Source organism: Hyperolius riggenbachi, chromosome 9 (genome assembly GCF_040937935.1).
Source record: "Hyperolius riggenbachi isolate aHypRig1 chromosome 9, aHypRig1.pri, whole genome shotgun sequence".
NCBI classification, from domain to species: Eukaryota; Metazoa; Chordata; class Amphibia; order Anura; family Hyperoliidae; genus Hyperolius; species Hyperolius riggenbachi.
In genome coordinates, this window is record NC_090654.1 from 210,926,763 (window position 1) to 210,950,603 (window position 23,841).

A 23,841-nucleotide genomic window follows, 5' to 3' on the forward strand; every position below is an offset into this window, starting at 1 on the left:
ACACTCCAGTGGGTGTCAGAATGACTTGGGCACCGTCTACCTGGTGGCATGGGAGAGTTCCAGCCTCTTGCTGTATGCACGTCTCCACGGAAAGGCTGCTCAATCACACAGCACCTATCAGACCTGGTATCAGCTGCTCCTTCCTGCATTCTTCCTAGGCTGCTGTCCATCAGCAAAAGTAATTAGTGGTTTTATTATGTATGGAAGCGGCAGCCTGTCACTGAATCCTCACAGTGAACATCTTCTGTAATGCACTTGTCTGTGCCTTCCGCTTGCTGCTGTCCACACACTGCTGTTGTCAGGACCACTGCTGCTGCTTTTCAGGGATTTACTCAGCAACACTCCTTGCACTTTCAAGAAAAAAAAAGGGGAAGAAGAGGAAGCACATCACCTGTGTCTGAGAGGGACCTCGAGCGTCAGGGCAGCACACCCTGAAGAATGTGGGAAAAGTTCAAGAACTGTGCTCACAAATCTCACAAAGAAATCAATCTTGTGACAAATGCATTTTCTGCTTATAACCAATTCCTTGCTGGAAGTGCTGTCTCCACGTTTTATTCCATCCACACTGAACTGGCATTCAGTTGGTAAACCAAAGGTAAGGAAGCACAGACGACAACCTGGACATTTCAGGAGCTTTGTGCGCTTGATGAAATTTGAATGTATCCTGAACGAGATTATGGGTGGTCAGAGTTGAGAATTAAACAAGCAGGTTTGGATTTTCTGTGGAAATATGATGGATTTAGAAGACTGTTAGCAGCAGAGAAGCTCGTCTCACGCAGGATTCCCGACAGGGGGGCTTCAGGAGCAAAATAAAGACAATTAACCAACAAAAGCCTAAAGCAGGCAGAAAATATGTAACTATGAAGAGTGGGATGCTAAGAAACAAGAAAGAGAGTGAATGTGCAGAAGCCATTGTGAGAACTCATTGCCTACCTGCAACATCGCTGCACCGGCAGTCAGGAACAAGACAAATGAACTGCAACCCGCGTCCTTTAGGGTAAGTTTTATTCCTCTACTTTGATTTTTATTTTTTTTTAGTAAACCTGGGATTATTTATAAGGAAAACTTGCACTTGAACACAGACTGTGACTTCAGAGCAATTTACTGTATATGGTACAAACTCAATATGTTTACATGTGAATGGCTGTAAGATCACCGGACTAGTGTAAGTGCACAAATCAATTAAGGTCTCAATCTCACAATCTGGTCTCAGCAAATACATACTTCCTCAATATAATTTTTGCTGCAAGAAAAACTAACTTTGGACTTTTGTCCAAAGTTCAGAGGTTGTCTATTCTACCTTAGCTCCCCTCATTTAAATCATTTATCCTAATTTAAATAATTTCCAAGGTGTTGCTAAAGATCAGAGGTCTTGATGGCTCAGACAACCAGCGAGAGGTGGCAGGAAGGAGAATTAAATGATATTGGTCAGGTGAACAAATAATCACATAAATGCGAAGTGAAAGGTGAAAGTTCTGAGCTCGGCTCTTTGGTGCCACAAGGTTATTATGTGACTGTTTTCCTAATCCATGATACCGTGACAGCAATGCTGGGTATGGATGGATGGTTTTGTCTTGGGAAAAAAAAAAGTGTTGTCAGAAGGTTCAGGTGGAATATATGAATATCAAATCCACTGAAATACTAATGTTTTTACTAGGCAAGACTGTAATGATGAAAGAAAGGGAACTGTAACCACTAGATGATTATAATCAACTTAAATGCAAATCTCTAATACTTAGTAACCAGGTCTCAGAGGGATGCGATACATGTAGACATTCTTAATTTGGAAATTGGTGTAGCTGGGGGCTGAGGAAGAACACACACACACACAGCAGAGAGCCAGTGAGCTTTACACAGTCTGGAAGCTGGGGGGGGGGGGGGAAGGGGTCTATGCTTTTGGATTCATAACCAGAGAGTTTCCTTCCCCCATTTAAAATTTTAATGAAGATGTTAAAAGCATCCAGGCTGAGGCTGCCAGCTCTGGGGTGTTGCCATTCATACAGATGTGTGACACTGCACCCAGGCGAAGCTTAGAAGCTGACCCCACAGGAGCTACCCAGGGGAATATGCTTGTGACGTTACAATGATCCAAATGCCAAACAGCTCCGTGTGCAGCTACTGCGTGCATATTCTATGTGCGCTTACACGTAAGGGGATGAGACTCGAGCCCTTTAAAAGGGGCACTGTGACACCATGCACGCTGCACCACGATTTGTGTAGTCATTTTTTTTTCTGTAGCATAACAAAATGCAACCTGTTGATATCTTTTTAAGATAATAAATGGTTGTTCACAAAGGAATGAACTAGTGCTGCATATATTAATCAAGTATACGATTTTAAAAAAAATTCACTTTCAGCGAGTTTGCAGTATTTTTGACTCAGCAAACGTAGTTCCTGCACACATGGATATTAATTCTGCAAAAGTTGTTAGGTAAAAAGGAGAAATAGGGGAAATAGTTACAACAACATCATAGATAGTGACGTGCTGCAGCATATTGCTGGCAAACTACTTATTGTCAGCTTCCAGGTAAGGTTACCACTGCCAGTTCTGGTGGGGATGGCCAGCTTTTTGTTCAACAAGGAAACTAATAACAGTGAAAGGTCAAGGGAAACCATTATTCCACTTCAGTCTAAGGCATCATATAGGTCAAAGCTTTTCATCACAGGTCAAAGTAGCAGTTTGTGGTTCTAGTATTATAGGAGATGATGGAATACTAATTTTTACACTGCTTTCAACTCTAGGGTCAAACTGAACATAGCTGGACAGTCAATTCTGGCATTAACCAGTGCATTACAAGAAACAGCACATACAATCTGCCCTATGCCCCTGAAACTTACACTACAGCACAGAGGAATATGTTGGCTGCCATCTTTATTCCTATTAACAAATACCAGTTCCCTTGCTGCCATGCTGATCATCTGGCATCAATACTTCTGAGTCACACACCTGCAACAAGCACAAGACTAGTGGAGGGAGATGTGAGTCAGAACCTCCAATTTAAAATATGTGTGCCTTTTAGGTCAGAGGCAAAAAGTGTTTTTATTCATCTTTTTTGAAAGTGGAAAGGAGAAAACCTTTTCAAGCACACCGTCACTTTCACTAAACACCAATGCAGCCTTCCTGCTTTCTAAGAATTGGCATACTTTGATAAAATACCAAAATGTGGCACTCCTATTAGTTCTGTATTTCAATTTTTAGAAATACTCAACAAGATTTATCAATATGTCTGGCCTCTGAATACACTGTGCAGTTTCTCTGAGGTTTCCACAAAATATTTCAGCACACATGTAATAAAAACCCAACGCATATATAACCCCTCAAATAGATCCAGAGAGCCCCTTTAATGTCGTGGACTGAAACGTACTTAGGCATCTATCAAATATCTAACTCTATTCCTCACTAAGGTGCTGCGAAACACACACAGACACACACTCACACACACTCACACACACCATTTCACCAATGGCTAAAAGACACAAAAGAAATCTATTAGATGTGAATTTATAGTAATTGGTTTTGAAATTAATAATCATATTTCATTTCACACATCCCTAACTTCCATAGCTGTAGACTATTAGCATTAAAGCTTTTCATAATCAATGCCAAATGGTAATGGATGATCTCTGAAAATGTATGTGATGGACCTGTTGCCATGGAGTTTTTCCAGGGAAGAGGATAACTGCTAATCTGTCAAACATCATCATCAACGTGCTAGGGGTTAATACACATCACTTGGGATAGTCCCTTTAAAATGTCTATGAACTGCATGCTTTCTTTTTTTTTTTTTACCAAGAATAGATTCTTTTCCCTGCATTGCATGTTTCCAAGGAAAGAAAATCATTCCAACTCCTTATAATATGTTTGGAAATGAAAGGATTCCATCCTGATTAGCTGTGTTATGGTAGCAGATGGTTTGCTCAGTGATCTGCAGTTAACTTTTCTCTGAGTTTTGAATTCCATCCATATTTTTTCCCTGGTCAGAAGGCAACACAAAGGTAAAACGAGTAAAGAGTTGACATCTGACGAGTAACTATAATTAGTAGTGCTGACGTCTAAAAACCACAGCAAAAAATACTAGTGATGTTGACTGTAGCCAAGCTTAATCTTTTGTTCTCATGCTGGAAAATTGAAACATGAGATCTAATTGACTCCAATGAGCAAAGCTTCAATCTCCTTTGTTCAATAGAGCAAAGAAATGTGCCTAATGGGCTGACATTCTCACCTTGTAGCACTACGGTTCCAGGTTCTATTTCCAGCCTGGACACAGTTTGCAAAAAAAAAATTATGTTTTTGCATGGTTTACCTCTCAGTGTGCAAGTTGTTTAGTAATTGAGTAATAGTATTGATACTACTTGTAGTTGTCTAATATAGTATTGATTGTCTACTTCCCCGCTACCTTATTCGAACACTAAACTCCTTTTTAACACTCATCTATCTCCTAATACCTAACACTAATCTCCCTCCTACTTCTTAACACTAACCCCATGCCTATATCCAACACTAAACTCCTGCCGCTATCACTTGATTGCTGGCAACCAAAGTCCCAAATGTCATAGCCAATTGGCCTGCCAGTATGGGAAGTATTAGCCGATTGGCTAGTATTACCCAAATCAATACCTGATCGACAATTTATAATGGAACCGTTCAAGCCAAGTCAAGCTACTAGCGAATCGATTATAATAGCTTGGCTGCTGCAGTATTGGGGCCCAACAAAATACCTCAGCCCCGTATAACGTCAATTTTTACTGTGATCTATGAGCTGGTGGCCAAATCAACCAATTCAACCAATGACGTGACGCTAGATACCTTTACTTTCAACAAATTGGCCCTAAAGTTTGTTAGAGGCTAAAAATGGATAGTAAGGAAATCATGTCCACTAAATTAAAGCCGTCATTCACCTTCATTATAGAAAACCAAAAACAAAGCAATGAGGGTATAAGGGGAGTCATTGCAAAGTTAACTTTTTTCTAATTTATTGAGTTTTCAAAATGTTGAGAACCGAGAGTACATAGGATAATAAAGAAAAGCATCAAGTCACAAAGCTCCTTTTAAAGTGGAACCCAACTTTTGTAGAGTACTCAACAATCCCTACAGCTCACCTGTACACTTTGCTAGGATTACAGCCAAATATTATTTTAAACTGCACACCTAGATTCTGAGCACTTGTGACAGCACCCAGCCTCTCCACCATAATCTGCACATAGTCCGCTACCACAGGTGTGTAGCACTACCGTTCAGGTAGAGAAAACACTCAGATTCCAGGCCAGATAAGGGAGCAGGATGGTAGTTTTTATAACATTAAATTTCAAAAACCTCTAGGCAGGACTGATGCACATTTATAGTAATTTTTTTTTTAACAAAAGTGGAACGTCAATTAACTGGTTCCGGACCACGTTGGTAGAAATCTACGTCCTACAGGTAGCTGCGCGGCTCTGGCAGGACGTAGATTTATCATTCCCGGCCACAGGTTACCGCCGATCTCACAGCCTTGCAGCTGCCACAATTCACTCGCCCTGCCATCTATAAGACAGCAGAGCTGCGTGAACAGGTCAGGAGCCGCATTCAATCACATTGGCTTACATTGATAGACAGCGTCAGGAGCCAACGAAAGCAGCTTCTGACGGGCTGACAGCGCTCTGCCATCATAGAGATGGCAGAGAGAGGGGGCCTGCAAGTATGATGCCAAACAGGTTGGCACCATGAAGCCAGAACACCTGGTCTTCATACTAATTTGGAATCAGTAACAGAGGGTAATAAGGGCACAGGAGTGTATAATAATAATAGAATATACACTTGCCTGGATATGGTTTCACAGATGTGTACAGTGTGTCCTCAGTGTACTTCTCTATCCCTTTGGAGAGAGTATACGCTATGTCCTCATCACATTACAGCAATGGGACCATTATGTCATTTATTAACTCCAATTTCGTCTCCCAAGGACGTGAACTTTGTTCACGAAACACATTGTCTTTACTGGAATTGTGAAACCAGTATATGAATTGTAGCACAATCCTTATACAACTCATATCTGTATTGTTAACACACTAAGTGGCGCAGGAGGGGATCCATTCTGCTCTTGCAAAGCGCGAGTGAGGCGTCATCACCTTCTTTGGAGTAATTTACTAGTTATGGTATCATACATTGTAGAAAGAAAATCTTTTTCATAAACAAATATTAACTTGTATATAATACATCAAGGCATGTGTGGATTGATAGATATTTTGGATGTGGTTTGAAAGATTCACAACAAAAACAGATCACTCCCCTCCTTTGAAGTCATCCTATACATATTGTATCCTCCAAGTCTAACATGGATATGTGGAGGTTCTTTTTGTTTTTACTATTTGACCTATTTGTTTGTTAGCCGTTTTGTTATCCTTTTTCGATATTTTCTTAGCATGCACATATTCTGACTTTTCCAGTCAGCAAACTTGTTCCAGGTATATAGTGCATCATCAGTAACAGAATCCGTATTCCAGACAGGCAACTAACATTTGTCTTTACTTTAATATGGACCTGGATATTCTGAAGTTACCTCTGCAAGGAATTTATCACGTACTTGCAAAATCTATTCACTGCAGGCCACAGTTTGGAATAGTGTGATAGTGTGGCTTTTATCCACAGTAATAATGTGTGGCAGCTACTGGAACTGAGTACAGGTAGTACCCGGTTAACGAACGAGAAAGGGACTGTAGGTTCGTTCTTAACCTGAATCTGTTCTTAAGTCGGAACATTGTGCCTTCTTTGTCCCCTGTACCTCCTCTGTGCCCCCCTGTGCCTCCAGTGTCCCCCTCTGTGTCACTTCTGCCCTCTGTACCTGCTTATAGAAGTTTAACCACTTGAGGACCACAGTCTTTCTACCCCTTAAGGACCAGGCACTTTTTCCCCATTCAGACCACTGCAGCTTTCACGGTTTATTGCTCGCTCATACAACCTACCACCTAAATGAATTTTGGCTCCTTTTCTTGTCACTAATAAAGCTTTCTTTTGGTGCTATTTGATTGCTCCTGCGATTTTTACTTTTTATTATATTCATCAAAAAAGACATGAATTTTGGCAAAAAAAATGATTTTTTTAACTTTCTGTGCTGACATTTTTCAAATAAAGTAAAATTTCTGTATACATGCAGCGCGAAAAATGTGGACAAACATGTTTTTGATAAAAAAAAAAACCCATTCAGTGTATATTTATTGGTTTGGGTAAAAGTTATAGCGTTTACAAACTATGGTGCAAAAAGTGAATTTTCCCATTTTCAAGCATCTATGACTTTTCTGACCCCCTGTCATGTTTCATGAGGGGCTAGAATTCCAGGAAAGTATAAATACCCCCCAAATGACCCCATTTTGGAAAGAAGACATCCCAAAGTATTCACTGAGAGGCATAGTGAGTTCATAGAAGATATTATTTTTTGTCACAAGTAAGCGGAAAATGACACTTAATGACAAAAAAAAAAAAAAAAGTTTCCATTTCTGCTAACTTGCGACAAAAAAAATGAAATCTGCCACAGACTCACCATGCCCCTCTCTGAATACCTTGAAGTGTCTACTTTCCAAAATGGGGTCATTTGTGGGGTGTGTTTAATGTCCTGACATTTTGGGGGGTGCTAAATTGTAAGCACCCCTGTAAAGCCTAAAGGTGCTCATTGGACTTTGGACCCTTTAGCTCAGTTAGGCTGCAAAAAAGTGCCACACATGTGGTATTGCCATACTCAGTAGAAGTACTATAATGTGTTTTGGGGTGTATTTTTACACATACCCATGCTGGGTGGGAGAAATATCTCTGTAAATGACAATGTTTTCATTTTTTTTACACACAATTGTCCATTTACAGAGTTATTTCTCCCACCCAGCATGGGTATGTGTAAAAATACACCACAAAACACATTATACTACTTCTCCTGAATACGGCGATACCACATGTGTGGCACTTTTTTGCACCCTAACTGCGCTAAAGGGCCCAAAGTCCAATGAGTACCTTTAGGATTTCACAGGTCATTTTGCGACATTTGGTTTCAAGACTACTCCTCATGGTTTAGGGCCCCTAAAATGCCAGGGCATTATAGGAACCCCACAAATGACCCCATTTTAGAAAGAAGACACCCCAAGGTATTCCGTTAGGAGTATGGTGAGTTCATAGAAGATTTTATTTTTTGTCACAAGTTAGCGGAACATGACACTTTGTGAAAAAAACAATTAAAATCAATTTCCGCTAACTTGTGACAAAAAAATAAAAACTTCTATGAACTCACCCTACTCCTAACCGAATACCTTTGGGTGTCTTCTTTCTAAAATGGGGTCATTTGTGGGGTTCCTATACTGCCCTGGCATTTTAGGGGCCCTAAACCATGAGGAGTAGTCTGGAAATCAAATTCCGCAAAATGACCTGTGAAATCCTAAAGGTACTCATTGGACTTTGGGCCCTTTAGCGCAGTTAGGGTGCAAAAAAGTGCCACACATGTGGTATCGCCGTACTCGGGAGAAGTAGTACAATGTGTTTTGGGGTGTATTTTTACACATACCCATGCTGGGTGGGAGAAATAACTCTGTAAATGGACAATTGTGTGTAAAAAAAAATCAAAAGATTGTCATTTACAGAGGTATTTCTCCCACCCAGCATGGGTATGTGTAAAAATACACCCCAAAACACATTATACTACTTCTCCCGAGTACGGCAATACCACATGTGTGGCACTTTTTTGCACCCTAACTGCGCTAAAGGGCCCAAAGTCCAATGAGTACCTTTAGGATTTCACAGGTCATTTTTGTTTCAAGACTACTCCTCACGGTTTAGGGCCCCTAAAATGCCAGGGCAGTATAGGAACCCCACTAATGACCCCATTTTACAAAGAAGACACCCCAAGGTATTCCGTTAGGAGTATGGTGAGTTCATAGAAGATTTTATTTTTTGCCACAAGTTAGCGGAAATTGATTTGAATTGTTTTTCTTCACAAAGTGTCATATTCCGCTAACTTGTGACAAAAAATAAAATCTTCTATGAACTCACCATACTCCTAACGGAATACCTTTGGGTGTCTCCTTTCTAGAATGGGGTCATTTGTGGGGTTCCTATACTGCCCTGGCATTTTAGGGGCCCTAAACCGCGAGGTGTAGTCTTGAAACTAAATGTCACAAAATGACCTGTGAAATCCTAATGGTACTCATTGGACTTTGGGCCCCTTAGCGCACTTAGGGTGTAAAAAAGTGCCACACATGTGGTACCGCCGTACTCAGGAGAAGTAGTATAATGTGTTTTGTGGTGTATTTTTACACATACCCATGCTGGGTGGTAGAAATATCTCTGTACATGACAATTGTTTGATTTTTTTTACACACAATTGTCCATTTACAGAGAGATTTCTCCCACCCAGCATGGGTATGTGTAAAAATACACCCCAAAACACATTATACTACTTCTCCTGAGTACGGCGATACCACATGTGTGACACTTTTTTTGCAGCCTAGGTGCGCTAAGGGGCCCAACGTCCTATTCACAGGTCATTTTGAGGCATTTGTTTTCTAGACTACTCCTCACGGTTTAGGGCCCCTAAAATGCCAGGGCAGTATAGGAACCCCACAAGTGACCCCATTTTAGAAAGAAGACACCCCAAGGTATTCCATTAGGTGTATGGCGAGGTCATCGAAGATTTTATTTTTAGTCACAAGTTAGTGAAAAATGACACTTTGTGAAAAAAAACCAATAAAAATCAATTTCCGCTAACTTTTGACAAAAAATAAAATCTTCTATGAACTCGTCATACACCTAACAGAATACCTTGGGGTGTCTTTTTTCTAAAATGGGGTCACTTGTGGGGTTCCTATACCGCCCTGGCATTTTACGGGCCCAAAACCGTGAGTAGTCTGGAAACCAAATGTCTCAAAATGACTGTTCAGGGGTATAAGCATCTGCAAATTTTGATGACAGGTGGTGTATGAGGGGCCCGAATTTTGTGGAACCGGTCATAAGCAGGGTGGCCTTTTAGATGACAGGTTGTATTGGGCCTGATCTGATGGATAGGAGTGCTAGGGGGGTGACAGGAGGTGATTGATGGGTGTCCCAGGGGGTGATTAGAGGGGAAAATAGATGCACTCAATGCACTGGGGAGGTGATCGGAAGGGGGTCTGAGGGGGATCTGAGGGTTTGGCCGAGTGATCAGGAGCCCACACGGGGCAAATTAGGGCCTGATCTGATGGGTAGGTGTGCTAGGGGGTGACAGGTAGTGACAGGAGGTGATTGATGGGTGTCTCAAGGTGTGATTAGTGGGGGGAATAGATGCAAGTAATGCAATGGCGAGGTGATCAGGGCTGGGGTCTGAGGGTGTGGGCGGGTGATTGGGTGCCCTAGGGGCAGATGGGGGTCTAATCTGATGGGTAGCAGTGACAGGGGGTGATTGATGGGAAATTAGTGGGTGTTTAGAGGAGAGAACAGATGCAATGCACTTGGGAGGTGATCTGACTGCGGGTCTGCAGGCGATCGGATGGTGTGGGTGGGTGATCAGATTGCCCGCAAGGGGCAGGTTAGGGGCTGATTGATGGGTGGCAGTGACAGGGGGTGACAGGGGGTGATTGATGGGTGATAGGTGATTGGCAGGTGATTGACAGGTGATCATTGGGTTATTACAGGGAAGAACAGATGTAATTAATGCACTGGCGAATTGATAAGGGGGGGTCAGAGGGCAATCTGAGCGTGTTGGCGGGTGATTGGGTGCCCGCAAGGGGCAGATTAGGGTCTGATCTGATAGGTAACAGTGACAGGTGGTGATAGGGGGTGATTGATGGGTAATTAGTGGGTGTTTAGAGGAGAGAATAGATGTAAACAATGGATTTGGGAGGTGATCTGATGTCGGATCTGCGGGCGATCTATTGGTGTGGGTGGGTGATCAAATTGCCCGCAAGGGGCAGGTTAGGGGCTGATTGATGGGTGGCAGTGACAGGGGGTGACAGGGGGTGATTGATGGGTGATAGGTGATTGGCAGGTGATTGACAGGTGATCAGTGGATTATTACAGGGAAGACCAGATGTAATTAATGCACTGGCAAATTGATAAGGGGGGGAAGGGGGGTCTGAGGGCAATCTGAGCGTGTGGGCGGGTGATTGGGTGCCCGCAAGGGGCAGATTAGGGTCTGATCTGATAGGTAACAGTGACAGGTGGTGATAGGGGGTGATTGATGGGTAATTAGTGGGTGTTTAGAGGAGAGAATAGATGTAAACAATGGATTTGGGAGGTGATCTGATGTCGGATCTGCGGGCGATCTATTGGTGTGGGTGGGTGATCAGATTGCCCGCAAGGGGCAGGTTAGGGGCTGATTATTGGGTGATTAATGGGTGGCAGTGACAGGGGGTGACAGGGGGTGATTGATGGGTGATAAGTGATTGGCAGGTGATTGACAGGTGATCAGTGGGTTATTACAGGGAAGAACAGATGTAATTAATGCACTGGCGAATTGATAAGGGTGGGTCAGAGGGCAATCTGAGCGTGTTGGCGGGTGATTGGGTGCCCGCAAGGGGCAGATTAGGGTCTGATCTGATAGGTAAAAGTGACAGGTGGTGATAGGGGGTGATTGATGGGTGATTGATGGGTAATTAGTGGGTGTTTAGAGGAGAGAATAGATGTAAACAATGGATTTGGGAGGTGATCTGATGTTGGATCTGCGGGCGATCTATTGGTGTGGGTGGGTGATCAGATTGCCCGCAAGGGGCAGGTTAGGGGCTGATTGTTGGGTGGCAGTGACAGGGGGTGATTGATGGGTGATTGATGGGTGATTGACAGGTTATCAGGGGGGATAGATGCATACAGTACACAGGGGGGGGTGCGGGGGGGGGGGGGGGTCCTGGGGAGAATCTGAGGGGTGGGGGGGTGATCAGGAGGGGGCAGGGGGGGAGATAAAAAAAAATAGCGTTGATAGATAGTGACAGGGAGTGATTGATGGGTTATTAGGGGGGTGATTGGGTGCAAACAGGGGTCTGGGGGGTGGGCAGGGGGGGGTCTGAGGGGTGCTGTGGGCGATCAGTGGGCGGGGGGGGGGGAGATCAGTGTGTTTGGGTGCAGACTAGGGTGGCTGCAGCCTGCCCTGGTGGTCCCTCCGACACTGGGACCACCAGGGCAGGAGGCAGCCTGTATAATACACTTTGTATACATTACAAAGTGTATTATACACTTTGTAGCGGCGATCGCGGGGTTAACATCCCGCCGGCGCTTCCGTATGGCCGGCGGGATGTTACGGCGGGTGGGCGGAGCCAGTTGCCGGGGGAAGCGCGCGTCATCAATGACGCGATCGCTCCCCCGGCATAGGAAAAGGACGCAACGCCCTAAGGCGTATTGCGGTCCTTAAGGCATCCACTTTGCCGCCGCCCATGGGCTGTGGGCGGTCGGCAAGTGGTTAAAAGCCATTTTTTCTTTGAATTTTTAAAAATCGATTTTCTCAAAAAGTACAAGTCCAATATGAAAAAAATTTTTATTTTGACTTGTTCCCATGGAAACAGAGAATCCATGCCGTTAGTTAGGAGGGTCGTTCATAAGTCGGGCATTTGTAAGTCGGGGACTACCTGTATTAAAGGGACTCCGAGCAGTGCAGAAACTATGGAAAGATGCATATCATTTTAAAGCTCTCTTTCTCCTCTTTCCAATGATATATAAACCGCCGCCCTACACCTTTTAGGTTTCGCTATTTTCGATTGAAATTGCAGCGGCTGCGATTTCAATCGCGAAAATAGAGAAAACTAAAAGGTGTATGGCGACGATTTAGGTGTCGCCAGAAAGAGGAGAAAGAGAGCTTTAAAATGATATCCATCTTTCCATAGTTACATTGTATTACACACGGCGACTTTTTCCTAAAGTGTGCAGCTCCATTCAGCAGAATGGAGCTGCTGACACTGAGGAAAGTGTCGTCCTGTGTACCACAAGTAACTATGGAAAGATGGATATCATTTTAAAGCTCTCTTTCTCCTCTTTCTGGCGACACCTAAATCGTCGCCATACGCCTTTTAGTTTTCTCTATTTTCGCGATTGAAATCGCGGCCGCAGCAATTTCAATCGCGAAAATAGCGAAAACTAAAAGGCGTAGGGAGGCGGTTTATATATCATTGGAAAGAGGAGAAAGAGAGCTTTAAAATGATATGCATATTTCCATAGTTTCTGCACTGCTCGGAGTCGCTTTAAGTGTCACCTGTGCCCATATGCAATTCACTTTTTTTTCTCCAAGGTGAAATTTTCAAACTTGTCAATAAAATGCCTTTTAAATCACCAGCAAGCAAACAATTACTCAAAATAATTTGTATAGTAATTTTTCAACAACGTTTTGGTACTTTTTCCATTGCAAAGTGCTAAAAAGTTACTATAAATCAAAGATGAAAAATTATCTCCTAGGAGAAAAGTCAGGAGAAAAAGTGAATTGCATATGGCCCCTGGTCTTACGCTTTGAAGCACAGTTGAATTCCCTACCAATTCTTCAACTGCCCCTCTAAGAAAGTACAAGTGTCTAAATAACAAAACCATCTGTGTGGTTACAAAAGCCATAACATATTTTTCTGAGAATATTGCAATAACTCCAAATGTGTATTCAGATGGGTGATTTATCAACGTCAGAGCAAAGACTAAAGCAAAAAATAAAGCAGTTTTGCAGAGTATGCCGTTAGGTGTCAGCTGTAAAAAGAAACAACGATTATTACCGTTTTTGCTGGGCAGTCTGAAAGAGGCCTAAGGGAGCATTTTCACACAGTGGGACGTTAAAGTCGCATGTTATAAAAAATTATAACATGGACTAACGCACAGCAATACAAAGTCTGTGCGACATTCACAGTGCACACGTTGCGTTGTGTGTAACGTGTAGCAATATTTAGAAAGTGCTGCATGCCGTGCGTTAAGCAATAAATTTGCTGCGTTATGTGTGTTTCACATGCTCAGTAAGGTTTTTTTTTTTAAATGCAACGCATGCGCTGTTTTCGTTCCATCAGTATGCAACGAAACCGGCGCACCAAGAGACACATAACTCAGTGCAAAATAACGTCCAATTTCATAACCTACATGCGCTGCATTGGAGGCACATTGTGCGACTTTAATGTTGCATCAGATGCAACGTCCCACTGTGAAAGAAGCCTTACTGCTTTGGTTTTCAATTCACTGATCTTGATAAATTCTCTCCTATTGAATAGGCATCATAAATGTAAGAGAAAGCCTTGTTCCTAATATCGACTGGTCAATTTTGCCATTTTTGCACTTCTAGGATAGCACAATACATGTCCTCCCTTCAAACATCCTCCCACCAACCCTGGAGAGTATGTGTCTTCCTGAATTTCAGGTTCTGTACCAGAGAGTTTGGGATTTCTGTAAAGTATCTTAGGTGTTCCTACCACTTTTGGACAGAGAGCGATGGTGTGGTTTCTAGAATTGGACACTTTCTAAACATAGGCGTCAAAGTCCTGGGTACTATACCTATTGTCACTTGGACCACCTGGGCCCTCAATTTCCAGGTTCCAGATTCTCTCTAGATCTTATTTAAGGCACTTCTCTAGCTTCCCATGTTCCTCCTCCTCAAAATTCCTGTCACTGTTAGATCTATCACCACTGTTTTCTTGCGAGCTATATTGTGTTCTGTATTGAGCAGCACAAAAATAATAAGGTAAGAGCATGTTCCTAGTGCAAGCCACAATTGGAATAAATGGTCTACTAGTGGCCACCTTTATGCTCGCCATTATTATCTCAATAACTACGCTCATTCCTGTCCCCTGACACCACCAACCTCCTCATCTACGGCCTTGTTATCTCCCAACTTCACTATTGCAATTTCCTTATTAGGCCTCCCTCTAAACCTCATTGCCTCCTTCAAACGGTACTGAATGTAGCAGCCAGACTTATCAACTCCTCTCATCGCAGTGCCTCCACAACTTCCCTCTGTAAAGCCCTCCACTGGCTTTCAGGATCAACTTCAGAATTCTCCACAGGCCCCCTTCGATCCTCCGACCTGTGCCTTCTCGCACTTCTCACTCCCACCCACAATAGCAGGACTTCACTAGGGCTGCCCGCACTCTCTGGAACTCGCTCTCACCACCCATCAGACTCGCCCCCACCTTCAAACGAGCCCTCAAGACTCACCTTTTCATGCCTACCCCCCTTCCCATTAGTAACAATATATTTTGCTGAGCACTCTTAACAGATGCACCTTATGTATATCTACTCCCACCCCTAGTGTTTCCAGCTTGATCAAACAACCTCACTATCAGACACCCCTCTCATGGACTACACCAGGCTCAATCTATTTTTACCAAAGACATTGAACTACTGCTACCAAAGACACTCACATGATCTTAGTTGTGTTGAGCTCCTTTATATGTCCTACCTTGTATGTTAACTCCACATCTATTGTGCAGCACTGTGTAATATGTTGGCACCTTATAAACACAAAAAATAATAACTGTCCAATACAGCAGCTGATAATGTTTTGGCACCTTTGCCAATATGTTCTTCAGGTTTTAGCTCCTTCCCCTGGAGATTTTATAATGTGCTTGGTTACCCTTTTTGACGAACTCCCCAAAACCAGTTGAAAATTAGCTGAATGAGCATGTGTGGAGCAATAAATGTCTGGCAGATTCAGAAATTAAAATGTGTAGAGCCAGTCTTAGCGATGAGCTTTCTTACTGAGGAAAGAACACATGCCATATAAGAGTGTTACTTATACATCAGCAAATGTGGCAACATAGGCTTCAGTATCGCCAGGGAGGACACACAAAGCAGGGATGGAGTAAGAGGCACACAGGGACTGGCCAGCGTCTGCCTGTATCCTCACGCTTGTGACAGGCAGCTGGTCTGGTCTTTCATGCACCACCCTGTTTTGTGCACCACCCTGTAGTTGTCTATGTACCTGTCTGTGAGCATAGGAGGTTGGGGAAAGTATCCTGACAAAGGACAACATAAACTGCAATAAACAAAATTTTTCTGTTAGATTGTTTTAGTTTTTATTATTATCCTGCATTTCCTATCCCCAAGACCACAAAGATTCATATTAAAGCCAAGTATCTCATCACTAGAGGTCTTAGAGACAAGTGTATCTAGAAAGTGATCTTATTTGTACTGACCAGAAAGACCGGCAGGACTGCCAGACAACTAGTATTGTTTAAAAGGAAATACATATGGCAGACTCCATATACCCTTCACCTCGGGTTCCTTTTAAAGGACAACTGTAACCAGATGGATATGGAGGCTTTCATATTTGTTTCCTTTTAACCACTTCACAACTGAGGGGCTTTGCCCCTTCAGCATTCAAGCAATTTTCACCTTTCAGCTCTCCTTCCATTCATTTGGCAATAACTTTATATCTACTTATCCCAATGAAAAATTAACTTTATCTTGTTTTTTCGTCACTAATTAGGCTTTCTTTGAGTGGTACATTATGCCCAGAATTAATTTATTCTAAGTGTTTTTTAATTGGAAAATAATAAAAAAATTGGATTAAAAATCCTTATTTTTCAGTTTTCAGCCATTATAGTTTTTAAATAATGCATGCTACTGTAAAATCCACGTAATTTATTTGCCCATTTGTATCGGTTATTGCACCATTTAAATTATGTCCCTATCGCAATGTCTGGCGCCAATATTTTATTTGGAAATAAAGATTTTTTTCAGTTTTGCGTCCATCACTAATGAGCCCATAATTTATAAAGTAACAGTAATATACCCTCTTGACATACACATTTAAAAAGTTCAGTCCCTAAAAAAACTATTTATATTTTTTTTTTTTGAATTGTATTTTTTTTTTTTTTTTTTTTTTTTTTTTTACAAAAAACAAATGTTGATAACTTTTGCGGAGTGTAGGAGGCAAGGGGTTAATTTAAAATGTAAAAATAGGTCTTTGCATTTAAAAAAATGCTTTTAGATGTAATTTTACTATTTGGCCACAAGATGGCCTCAGTCTTTTTTTTAATGGGTCCTGTAAGTGAAATATGTACGCTTACAGGAAGTGTACTGAGGATAGGAAACGTATTTATTAGAATGATTGCGCAACTTCTCATAGAAGCCACCGATCATTGCTACGGGGACTTTGATTAATGAATGGGACTTGCTTTCCCATTCATTGATCTCCTGGCGAGCGGACGCAACGTGAACAAGTGCACAACTGAGCGGGAGCGCGGACAGCGGTGGTGGCAGCGGGGGTACGTAGATTTACTCCCCTGGGAGTTTAAATGAAGTCTGAAGGGGAGTAGATATACTGTACAGAAGCTGTGAAGTGGTTTTAAACAACACCAGTTGCCTGGCTATCCTGCTGATCCTCTGCTTCTAATACTTTTAGCCATAGACCCTGGACAAGCATATGCAGATCAGGTGTGTCTGACATTGTCAGATATGACAAGATTATTCACATGCTTGTTTTTCGTTTGGTTCGAACACAACTGTAGCCAAATAGATCAACAGGGCTGCCAGGCAACTGGTATTGTTTAAAAGGAAAAATATATAACAGTCTCCATATACCCCTCACTTCGGGTTCCTTTTAAGTAGACTTATGAACTACGCATTTGGTTAAAAATTACATAATCATAAGCTATTTCCAGTGAAGACTGCACAACAAAAGATTTTTGATATTCTGATTTTTTATATATTTTGATATAAAACAGATATTCCCAGGAGAAATAACACTGTAGCTATGAGTCAGACTCCATTTAAGACTACCTATCAGTCCTTTAATAATTCCTTCAATGACTAAATAGAGAAACCCAGTATCTCAACTCAAGATATTCTCAGTTCCATTCTATATAAATACATTATATAAATCTCCGTTATCCTCTGATTATGTATTTTAGTATGATATGCTGAGCTTGTACAGCCTACACATACTTCACGTACTTCAGGATCAATAGGAGACGCTTGAGAATTGACAGGGAGGCAGATCTATGGGCCTGAACGTCATTTACGCTAAAGGGTAAACAAGGTTAAGATGCTGACAGTTTTACTTTAAGAAGCAGGAACATAGATGGCTTACAGTCAATGGACATCTTCCATTTGCTTTACCAAACAGGAACAATCAGCATCCCGGATTAGTTATTACTTCTCCTTCATTATTATAGACAGAAAGGTAAAGAGATATGTGTTAGTGGCCACCAGATCAGACAGCATCTGGCTTGGTTCATGAGGAAGCAAACATCTTAACAGCTCGGTAGAATTTTGCTGGAGCAATTGCATTTAAGCTTGCAGAAAGATACAACTTCTAGTTATTGTCCTCCTGACTGCTCTTCGACAAGTTTAAACAGAGTATTTCCAATCAACTAGGAAACGGTCTTTGCTCTACTGCTCCATTACACTTTGACCAAGGAACAGTTCATAAAAGGGAGAAAAGTCCGTTTTTATTTCATATTATACAATACTATACAGTACGAAGGCAGAAAAAAAAAAGAACATGGGATCATAACAAAGTGCTTCAGGTCCAATGTGATTTAGTTCCCAGGGGTAAACTAGAATCCCATAATATACATTGTACTGTCGTATCACACCAGGCAAAAGCAGTGACATCTGAAATCAGTTTTAACATTTATCCCCTAGAGGTGCTATTATGTGCAGTAGGTGTTCCACTGACATCTCCGCGGCTGGCTTTCTTTTCTGGCGTGCTGATGGCTGCACATTATAAGAACACGGACAAGAAGCAAGACGCAAACACAATTCATTTCGAGTCTCTTATTGTCACAAGCAATTTCCTTAGTTTGTGGTGAAAGCTATTGATGTGTGTAAGGAAATTAAACTGAACAAGTTTACCAGTCATTTAACTCTGCCATTTAACAAAGCTGTCAATGTGATACAGTCGTCGACCATTATTTCCTAAGTAAAATGAAGTCTTATAGAAACACACACAAATAAATGCCTCAGAATGGGGAGTTCTAGCTTCTAACTTCTTTCATTCTCAAGTACCAGAAAAATCACACTGTTAAGGCAGAACTAAAGTCACAAAGACAGAGCAGCCCAACACACACACAGCAAAACAACGGTAACAACAATATTTTTGTCCACAGAAATGTTCAGCAGTTTCAGATTAGTTCTTCTCTTGCAGCTGAAGAGTGAGGGGCACTGTCCAATGAGATAGCAAGCAATGATCACAGCTCAGAACATTAAACATAAGTCATTAGCAACTGACTTGCTTTGCTGTTCCCTCCAGGGCTGTGGTGTGGGTACAAAAATCATTCGACTCAAACTCAGTTTATGAAACCACCCACTACTGCTCCAGGTACCCCAAAATTGAAAGTCTGCATACAATACTCCTCAACTCCAACTCTACAGCCCTGGTTCCCTCCTGAGGGCCTCCTGCATGTCCAGGTGATCACCACATTTTTGCTCACGGTACATCCAAGGACAGCCCAGGGCTACCAAGGTTATTACCAGGAATTTCCATCAATACCTGCCTTCATTTCAGGGGAAGGGCAGGTCAGATGTGCAGCCAAATTGGCTGAAATGTGCAGTGCCACTTCTCCACTGCCCACTCAAAGCCTGCAAATAAATAAGAAAATTTCAGCAAGTATGAATTTTGTTTTATCTATCAATCACGTATAGGTCACTGTCACAGTGATAGACACTATGTCTCAGCATGTCACAATCTGAGAGGAGCATAACGGAACTGTAAACCTAAAAATGTCTACAGACTGCTTAGCCATTGGCCCCCCTACCCCACCCCCTTCCATGTCCCCCTTTTCCCCTTGCTTTGGCAATGTCTGTATGAATCTTGGTCATGCCAATAAAGTTATCGTTGATTTGATTGGCAAGTTTTCAAATATTTCTATGGATTACAGTCGAAAACCACAATCTATACCAGATGATTAAAAAAATGAATAAATACTAAATTGTTTATCCTTCACTCTATGAAGTGACAGATATCGCTCAACTAGCCAGTTGGCATGTGACATAAGAAGCAAACACACACACAGTGAGGCCTGGTGCACACCAAAACCCGCTAGCAGATCCGCAAAATGCTAGCAGATTTTTAAACGCTTTTTTTAATTTTTATGAGGCGTTTTGCTAGCGTTTTGCGGATTGCTGCTGCGGTTTTCAGTATAGTAGATTTCATATATTGTTACAGTAAAGCTGTTACTGAACAGCTTCTGTAACAAAAACGCCTGCAAAACCGCTCTGAAGTGCCGTTTTTCAGAGCGGTTTGCGTTTTTCCTATACTTAACATTGAGGCAGAAACGCATCCGCAATCCAAAAAATGCCTCACCCAGGCATTTTTCGTTTCCGCAAAACGCCTCCCGCTCTGGTGTGCACCACCCCATTGAGATACATTGACCAAGCAGATCCGCAGCCGCAAGCGGATCTGAAAACGCCCAAAAAGCCGCCCGGTGTGCACCAGCCCTGAAAGACTGGTGAACTCTGTAACTGCTCACTCTTTAATTGTCTGGGGATGGGTCAAATATTTGGATGGACTAATTATCCCCCATTTTGCCATTTAACTTCATTTTTACATAAGCCACCATTTCCACAAGGCTTAGTGCTAAAGCTTTCAAAACAGAATTACCTCACTGTCATCTATAATTTATTTACCACGTCTAGTTTAAAAAGCTTTCAAAATCTACAGGATTCTAAAAATAAACCTAATTCCGAGTTATTCTGGTATTTACAAATTGAAAACTTTATCCAAAACACTATAGGAAAGTGTGACTCCCTACTGACTAGAACTCCATTTGAAAATAGATGTCATATGAGTCCCAGATCCTCTGGCATGATTTCCCTTGTATATAGCTGCTTCGGCTCACAACAAAATCCCATTAGATCACGTTAAGTGAGGAGCACACTTAGGGGGTTGTAATAGACAAGGAGGTCTTGGAAGAAATTTTGGTGAATACCGTATACTGAATTGTTCTATTAACTCGAATGTCGTTGAGATTACAAACTGTAACTATGAAGGTACCTTACTTTTGCATATAATCAACGTAATAATTGTTTTGGAGGCTGCAATTCCACATGTGCACTGTCATACATCTGGTGGAAATGCCCCAAGGATAAAGGGCTGGTTATACATGTTCATCAGATGACTTGTGCAATATTGGAGGGATCCATACCTAACAATCCCGTGGAGGCTCTCCTTGGCAAAAAGATACAGGGACTAATTAAATAACAATGCCTTTTAGGAACACATTTTTATGGCAACTAAATGAACAATTGCAGGTTAATGGGGAAAAACACCTTTTTTTGAAGCTGTTAAATGTAGATTGTGACATGACATGTTCTTTAAAATGTTGTGAGCTATATCAAATAATTTTATGTCACATTATGAAATAATGTAGTCCCCGTTTATAAGGGCATGTTACCCAAACAATTACCAGGAGCCCATGATTCAATATACCGTAGTCCACTTGCTACATTTTTATCTTACCTTGGGATGACTTAATTGCTTGTTGGGGAACAATATCCCATATGCTACTTTAAAAATTTCTTTACTTTCCATCTCTTTCTCTGCCTTGTACTAATTCCTACTCTTTCAGGTTGTATGATCCAGTCCCTCTTTATGAATAAACGTAATACCTGGCACTGGAACTAGAGTGAATGATCTACTATAAATTCTGACTATAAGGAGTTTCTGTTAATCTGTATGGACACCTGGATCTGTTAAGTTATAAGACTTGCAAACTACTTCTGGAATTATTCAGTCTTTTCAGTCAATTCAAGTCATTATAGAGTGTAGAGTTCACTTAATACAGAGCACAGCTCACAAATGTGGATATCATCCGTAGTATAAAAACAGCAGTGTAACCTGTGGGACTGTTGTGGTTTTGTAATGTCAAGCACAGAAAGTAGAGCTGGAGCTGCTAGACTACAGTGTTCATTTAGAATGTAGATTATCCTTTATACAGTGCTTTTTTTTTTTTAAAGAGAACCCGAGGTGGGATTTAATTATGTTACTGGGGCACAGAGGCTGGTTGTGCACACCAACACCAGCCTCCGTTGCCCCATGGTGTGCCTCCATGTGTCCCCTGCGCGCCGCTGTACCCCCAGCAGTGCTGGCAACACGCAGCGCGTCGCCAGCACAATGTTTACCTATGCGCTGTCAGTCAGCGCCGCTCCCCCGCCTCCTCCGCATCGGCGCTACCCGCCCGTGTCACTTCCCTCCTATCAGCGGGAGGGAAGGGACACGGGCGGGTAGCGCCGAAGCGGAGGAGGCAAGGGAGCAGCGCTGACAGACAGCACTTAGGTAAACATTGTGCTGGCAAAACGCTGCGTGTCGCCAGCACTGCGGGGGTATAGCGGCGCGCAGGGGGGACATGGAGGCACACCATGGGGCAACGGAGGCTGGTCTTAGTGTGCACAACCAGCCTTTGTGCCCCAGTAACATAATTAAATCCCACCTCGGGTTCTCTTTAATGTTTGTAGAACTGACCAGAGTGCATTAATATAATCAGATAAAGATATATTAAGACTGAGTTTCGGGGTTTTTTTTTTTTTTTAATTAACAGATGAGGTTTTAATCTTAAAATAGTTTTAAGGCCCTAGTTTACCTATCTATTGTTTTGTTACTTAAAAGTGAATAATGAACTGTGTCTTTACTCACACAACCTTCATATTTGATGTGATCATTCCAGTAACAATATTTATGAAAAAGACAACCATGTGACCCAAGGATTCCTTCAAGAAACTGAAGTCAGTGTTTTCCCATCTACTAACCAGTGTTCACTTCCTAGCAGAGCTGATCACATGATGTTGCCCACCTCCTCCCTCTGCTGCTGAGAGATTAACACTTTGTTGCCAGCACTGTGGCTCAGTATACTCCTATGTTCCGGTTTAGTTTCCTCAGTGTGGTTATGAAAGCCCTGTGTCTTCTCATTACTTTACCATGCCTTAAGGGAACTATTTCTCACTACTCTTTTATTGAAACTTTTTATAGAAACACTGGGAAAAGAGTGTAAAGGTTCATATACTTATATACAGCCTACGCAGGGATAAATAGGATAGGAAGGTGATATGACCCTGCTTAGCTGCAGTGCTGACCACATAACATTAATATTTATTATCCTTCTACAAGCCTACATTTTTTGATAGCCTTAAGTGAAAATCTACAGTCAGTGCAGGTATCACACAACATAAATTGTCCCTTCTGATCAGTAAAAAAAATAAAAAATAAATAAAATAAAACTACAAGCACCATTTTACAGCACTTCATATTTGGCCGCAGCGTGTCATCTCCCTACCCATGGAATAGAATAGGCTGCTTGACTATAGCCGAGCCGAGTGTGTCCATGCAGTTTGTCCATAAACTTGTCACATGGATAAAGAATTATCCTTCCAGGTGTTAATAACTGAGCATGTATGCAGACTTTCACTTTCCCCTGGAGCCTTATCTGGAGACTGTGCTGCACTTCTCTTTGCTAATCTTAATATTGATTTTTTTTTTTTATGACTGGACAGCGCAATTAAAGGACAACTGAAGAGAGAGGTATATGGAGGCTGTCATGTTTATTTCCTTTTAATCAATACCAGTTGCCTGGCAGCCCTGCTGGTCTATTTCTCTGCAGTAGTATCTGAATAAAACCAGAAACAAGCATGCAGCTAGTCTTGTCAGATCTGACTTTAAAGTCTGAACCACTGAAACACCTGATCTGCTGAATGCTTGTTCAGGGGCTATGGTTAATAGTATTAGAGGCAGAGGATCAACAGGGCTGCCAGGCAACTGGTATTGCTTAAAAGGAAATAAACATGACAGCCTCCATATACCTCTCTCTTCATTTCCCCTTTAAGCAATACCAGTTGCCTGGCAGCCCTGCTGATCCTCTGCCTCTAATACTATTAGCCATAGCCCCTGCTGCCCGGCACAGGTGCCCACTGGCACCAAGGGGCCCCCCCACTGTACTGCACCGCACCCTCATTACCCAGCCATGCGGACT

General features: G+C 42.1%; 2 protein-coding genes across 2 annotated transcripts in view; one reads left to right on the plus strand and one right to left on the minus strand.

Annotated features, from left to right (window-relative positions):
• The window catches only part of AVEN (apoptosis and caspase activation inhibitor), a 447,633-nt gene extending 447,440 nt beyond the window's left edge, over positions 1-193 (minus strand). Inside the window, exon 1 of the mRNA XM_068253944.1 lies at positions 41-193. Coding sequence (XP_068110045.1) covers positions 41-170 — 130 coding nt within the window. The 5' untranslated portion in view covers positions 171-193. The remainder of the gene's footprint in view (positions 1-40) is intronic.
• CHRM5 (cholinergic receptor muscarinic 5) overlaps positions 36-23,841 on the plus strand; it is a 299,063-nt gene continuing 275,257 nt past the window's right edge. The window contains exon 1 of the mRNA XM_068253942.1: positions 36-997. Coding sequence (XP_068110043.1) covers positions 899-997 — 99 coding nt within the window. The 5' untranslated portion in view covers positions 36-898. The remainder of the gene's footprint in view (positions 998-23,841) is intronic.